The sequence below is a fragment of the Syzygium oleosum genome, unplaced genomic scaffold, assembly GCF_021117445.2.
Source record: "Syzygium oleosum isolate NSW1041296 unplaced genomic scaffold, Sole_v2.1 Sole_v2.09, whole genome shotgun sequence".
Lineage (NCBI taxonomy): Eukaryota > Viridiplantae > Streptophyta > Magnoliopsida > Myrtales > Myrtaceae > Syzygium > Syzygium oleosum.
Window position 1 is genome coordinate 11,249,745 of NW_026607493.1, and position 6,000 is coordinate 11,255,744.

General features: G+C 43.9%; 1 protein-coding gene across 3 annotated transcripts; it reads right to left on the reverse strand.

The window, feature by feature from the left end:
- Window positions 1–697: 697 nt before the first annotated feature.
- Window positions 698–3,350, reverse strand: LOC115693218 (cyclic dof factor 3). 3 transcript variants are annotated; one of them, XM_030620205.2, is made up of 2 exons: window positions 3,063–3,350; window positions 698–2,305 (listed from the first exon to the last, which is right to left on the reverse strand). In XM_030620205.2, the coding sequence occupies exons 1-2, from the start codon at window positions 3,273–3,275 to the stop codon at window positions 1,079–1,081; spliced, it is 1,440 nt and encodes a 479-aa protein (XP_030476065.1). In that variant the 5' UTR covers window positions 3,276–3,350; the 3' UTR covers window positions 698–1,078. The 3 variants fall into 3 exon arrangements, with proteins under 3 accessions (XP_030476065.1, XP_030476057.1, XP_056170635.1); XM_030620197.2 differs by having other exon boundaries at window positions 698–2,311; XM_056314660.1 differs by having other exon boundaries at window positions 3,054–3,350.
- Between the last annotated feature and the right edge of the window lie 2,650 nt (window positions 3,351–6,000).

Genomic DNA, 6,000 nt, shown 5'->3' on the forward strand with positions numbered 1-6,000 from the left:
TGCCTGTCTCTGAAACTTGTTTCGCTCATGGAGCTTAAATAGGAGACCTTGGCCTCTCCTAGTTTTCACTTTTTACTTTCTTGCTAGGTTGGTCACCTATGAATCTGTCTGAATTCATCTTTTCTGGCCAAATAAAAGCGAGGCCATTCTCGAACTTGTGAACACGAATTACATGAATTAGGCTTGATTCATCCACAGCTGTGACGACTTCATATTGATGAATACCCTCCATGTGGATTGAACCTCCGATTTCTTCATAAGGTGAAAGTCTTGAGCATTATTAACCCCCAACGTCACCCGCTCAAGAACTAAAGTAACTTATTTGAGTTGATATTGATCATTTGCTATATGCAAGAGTTCACCATCAATGGGGAGTTGGATGATAGCTGCACATGTCACCATCTGGTCTATCTCTTCTTTTAGCACAATTAATTTTGCTTCATCCTTGATGTAGCCAATGGATGATGACTTCTATTTACGTAGTACTATCCATTTCGAAGAATCTTAATCTTTTTCTGAGCCTCTCACTGTAAACTACCGCATCACTTTTTGTGTATCCACAGCATTCTCGAATAAACACTGGTCCATGCTTCACCCATAAAAAGGCGGGAGCTCTTGGGGCATGACAAGCTTAGATGAGAATAATACAGATTTATTGAAGTGTCAATCTTCCTACAGAGAAAGAGGCAACAGAAAGGGGAAAGGAAGCAATCATCTGAAATTATTTATAACGATTCAGGACGTTATGGTGTCGCGGAAATCTCCATATCTCCTCCTATACAATCAGAGCTTCAAGTTGCAGACACTATCAATGTACAAGACACAAGAAAAGCAGGCTAACTTCGTTCAGCAACGGCAGATGTTTCTAAGGTTAAAAAGATCACAAAACTAATCCACGTAAGAGCTCTGTGGATCGAATCTTCTTTATCTCTTCTAAGTCCTTCAGCAATGAGCACCCCATTTCGTGGGCTAATAATATGATGCCCGAAGCTCCGCCATTGTTGCTCGAGTGACTTCGACAGAATCGTGCTCCTCAAAAACCACAAGGTTCTTCAATTTACAGTCATGAGCTGCTATTTCAAGTATTCTCATGGAAATTGAGGGAACGAGACAATGCCGCGGGATTAGCGTACAAATGCGGTGAGGTTTCAGCATCTTTAACTTTGCCTTCTCCAGACTTTGGTTCGAAGGCCTTAATACCGAGGGCCGCCCATATTGAACTTTTGGCGGCCTCGCTGGGATCATCTATACGCAGAGTCTTCGGAACCAAAACGCAACCATTCTTCTGTCTTGGGGGTTCCACTTGTTCCAATGAAGTATCTGACTTAAGTGGCTCAGATTCTCTTGAATGCTTTCCCAGTGTCGGTGAATTTGGACCAGAAATTGTGGCCTTTTGGTTGCAAAAGGGTGACTGTGGCGACGCACAAGGAATGTTCCAGGCATTAGGAATAACACCACAAGCCCAAAAGGCTGCAGGGTAAAATGACATCGGTGGACATCCTGGAGGGAAAAAAGCGGGTGAGGGAATTGTGGGATTCCATGGATAAGGCCAAGGAACACCGGGAAGGCAAGGTATCTGCGTAGAAAATCCATTAACATTTCCCGTCCCTTGCTCTTGTGGGAAATTTAGGCCTTTCTCATTCATGGAGTTCGATATTGTGACCGAGGAAGAGGTGGAGCTATCATCCCCATTTTCAAAGTCCCGAAACCCATTTTTGCAACCATCTAACACTTTCTTCTTCTCGGCAATATTTGGAATGGGGGACTGAGAATTGCACAAAGAAGAGTCCAAACCAAAGGTAAGAACGGTTCCATTGGTTCTCAAATGGGGGAGTTGAGCCCCATTTGGGGAATCGACTCTCGCTGCTTGGAGAGCCTCGGAGATGGTGATGTGGCGATAACGTGTGGCAGCGTTCTTGTTCTTCCGCCGTCCTGCTCCCACGGGAACATTCCTCATAGTGCCCCCCGCAGTCCAGTACCTTTGGCAGGCTCTGCAGAAGTGCCGGGGCTGATTGACATTGTAATTGTTGTAGTAACAGAATTTTGTGTCCATGCTGTTACAACGCGGGCAAGGAAGGATCTTGTCTGGTTTCTTCAGGGTTTTCTCTTGCGAATTTTTGGGCTTGCCATTCTCTTCTGGTGTTCCACTCTCAGGGATTTGCGATTTCGCACTCTCTTCGTGAATAGAAGGTGTCATAGGGTTCACAGCATCCGGAGAAGTCCCGGGGGGATTCAGTTCCTGAAAATTTGGAGGTGGTTCACCCTCTTCTTGCATATTGTCAGAGGCCTTTTCAGCTGAAGCGTTCTGGAACTTTCACAAGTGAAAACATAATCAGGACTAATATGAAAAGAAAGGATCGTAAATAGTAAGATCGATCAGTAGTATTATTATATAAACCGAGTATGCAGACAATTCGCGACCACAACTAGGAGAAGGAAGGGCAATCAGCAAAAAGAATTGGAACTTTCAAAGCTTTTCTTTTGATTTTAGGTTCTTATGGAAACTTTGCTTTGGAGGTATTACGCTATCATCCTGGACCTTTAGAAAGTTCCAGAATCACAAGGTCACAAGCTTCAATGACCCTGTACTTCACGTTTAGATATCCCGATTGCACAAGAAACCATAGCTTTTAGGACCAAAACAAAGGGACAATGACAAAGATCAGTTGAGCTGCTGGGAGAGAAACCTTTAGCAGATTGCGGAAGAATTGATTCCTACACAAAACCCCCCCCATATACAAAAGGCCTTTGCAAAAAGCAACTAGTCAAACTATTTTGAACCACATCTGCAATTCTCCTAATCCATATTTCCAAAGAAAAAAGCTCAAATCTTCACGTTATATGGGGAAAACATTCAGTAAATTCAAGACAGTGGCGAACATTTGACTGTATTCCTGAACCAACGATACTGAAACAGAGAAACTCCCAGAGACAGAGCAGCAGCATCCAAAGCAAGCAACCAAGAGAAAAACGCGAAAAAGCAAAATCGACCCATCAATCTCTATGCTGTTAGAGGACACGGGTAATCATCAAAAAGCTCTTTTTAAGTTCACCAAGCATACCTGCTCTGCATCTTCTCCTCCTCCTCCCCCCTCATCTTCATCGTACTCTTCCTCCTCCTCTTCTCCACCTCCCCATCCTCCATCCTCCCTCTCCTCCGGTCTCCCCGCCGCAAGAACCGCGCCGTCGCCGTCGCCGTCGGCGGCGGCGGCGGAGGAGGAGACGGCGATCTTCATGCCGAAGAGCGTGATGGCCGGGTCGTGGGTTCCTTGCATTTCTTGAGAGAGAAACCGCGCGCCAAAGTCAAGCTATAAGGAAATCTTATTGTTGTGTTCAGAGATGCTCTGTCGTCTGAGTTTTTGATCCCCCCTCTCCCCTCCCTCCTGCTCTTTAAAACTCCAGCAGTGGTGGGTCGTTGCCACGTCAGCCGGAGGCTCGATTTGCAGCCACATGTTTCTGTGGCCTTTAAGATTTTCTCCTCCTTTTTTCCCCTCTCTCTCTCTCTCTCTCTCCTCTCCTCTCTCTCTCTGTCTCTGTGTTCCCCTACTTTTTTTGACTCTCCTCGGGGTGCACAGGAAGTGTGTGCTGCTCCCAGTTTTGTCATTTTCTTCTGGTTCCACATGACTGTATGGATGGATATTGGAGACTCAAACAAGCAAAATGAAGGGAAGAAAGAGATGGCTTGGCGAATGTACCAATCCATGGATGCACCTTGGGATCATGTGGCGGTCAGGGGATGTAGTGTGTACTACTCGGTAAGAGCGGCGTCGAAATCACTCGATTCGACATGTTCGATCGTGTTTCTATCCGTGTCAGTATCTGCAGTCAGTTTTCGAACTCTCGAGGGCGCATCATCATAACCCGAGTTTTCATGCTAGACGACATCGATGAAAAAGAAACCCGATACCCTTTGATGTGAACTTGCTGCGTAACTTTTTGATGAGTAACACGTCGCTGTTATCTGTGAGTAATGAAATGAGCTGCATCGATAAAAATTTGTTGCCTCGTGGACTAAAGATTGGAGGCGCGCTTTATCATAAGTAGTCCCATAACACGTCCATCTCTACTAAGTGATCCATTCAAACTAATTAATATACTCTCGCCTTGTATGCTAATTGCATAAACGGACTTAAAATTATCATATTATCCTCGCAATTAAGTGTTTATGCCCTAAAAAGTGCATTGCATTTTGGGTTGTCGCAATTTTGTAGGGCAACTCTTGGTCCCGTTGTGAAGAGATTTTAATGTGTGATTGTAAATATACTAAGATCCAACTCCAAAATGACACATATGAAGTGATGTAGAAAAGACTATAAGCGATTTAAATTTGACACTCCATAAGCGTCAGCTACGTCCGTATAACTACTATTTTCAATAATCAATTTTGATATATTTAATATATCAAATGTTTGGTAATTTTAACAGGTGATAGTACACGGAAACCTCCATGATTCGTTACTTTCAACGATTTACAATAATTTTTCAAAAATGTTAGTAATAATTTCAATATTTTCGTTGTCGGTAAAAGTTGATACTAGTAAATTTTAGGGATATTGACACAAATAGTCCGTGAACTTTGGCCGAATATGTAACGTGCTATCTGAATTTTCAATTTATTCTGTGCAGTCCCCCGATTTTAGCCTAATATTCAATATGGTCTCTGAACTTTTAATTTGTTCAATGCGGTCCCTGGACTTTTGGTACATATTCAATGTAGTTTTTGAACTATATAAAAATCTTTAATGGAAAGAGGGACTACATTGAGCATTTTCATATAGTTCATGGACTAAATTGAACATGTATAAAAAGTTCATGGGCAATATTGAACAAATCAAAAGTTTAAGGATGACATTAAATATTGGCCAAAATTCATAGATTCAATTAAATAGATTGAAAGTTCGGGACCCCATCAATGACTTTTTGTGCCCATTTTCCCTAGATACAAGATAATTGACGTTGATAAAAACGTGTCAAGCAAACACGATTAGTTCGTAGAATAGAATAAATGAATTTCCAAAAAAAAAAAAAAAGACCGAGAGACTTTTCAAGGGGCCCACGGGGACAAAAAGCCACCCCCCCGCCCCCCGGCTCAGCCGAGCGATCGGAAAAAAAAAAAATCTACCCAAGCGAACCGTCGGATCAAAAACACCTGTCCCCCCCTCCCCGACACGTGTCTCTCATCTACGAGCCCGAAGGAACAACATCGTCCCCTCCCTCCCCCAGCCCCTCGGGATCTCGACACGTGTCCCTCGGAAGAGAGGAAAAAGCGATCGCCCCTTTCCACGGAAAAAGATATCGCCGTCTCACGTGGAGGATAGGAAAAAGCTAACCCCGGGAGAAAAAGGTCAACCCCCATCAATTAACGTTTGTCATGAAGAAGACACTTTGGGTAATTAAGATATTGAATTATCTCTTTCGTACCTAAAGCTTTTGCTTTTGATAATAATGTAGGACGGCCAGGTGGTCGGTTCAAGCCGCTTTCTCTAATGCCGTTTGGGATTTTCGGCCTAACCGCCGACGCGCGCCGATTAAATAAGGTTCGATTGGCAGCACTCGTATGCTATTTACCGTAGCGAATCTTTCGCGGCGTCGGATCGAGAGTTTGCAGCAGTTCGTGGACGTTACGCCGTCGCCGATCGCGGAAAAGTGGGGCCGCTTAGACGGGACGGATGCGATGAAAACGGTGACAGAGAAAGCCACGGAAGTGTCTTTCCATCGCGGCGATTCCATTTTTGTCGTTCCCCGTGACTTTGTATCTGCAATTTGTAACTCCAACTGGGGGTGTCAAAAAAGGCCTAGGACCAGGTGATCTGACTCGACCCAACCCAGAAATTTAGGATATTTTGGGATCGGGTCTTACTCTTCTTTGGGTCAGGGGTTTAAGGTGCGGGTAGGTTTGGCTTATAATCCTACCCAGAGCAAAATACCTAAAATTATAACCCTCTCAAGTCCACGCTCGTCCGAGTAAATTGAATATTCCTTACTGATTTTCGAATTATG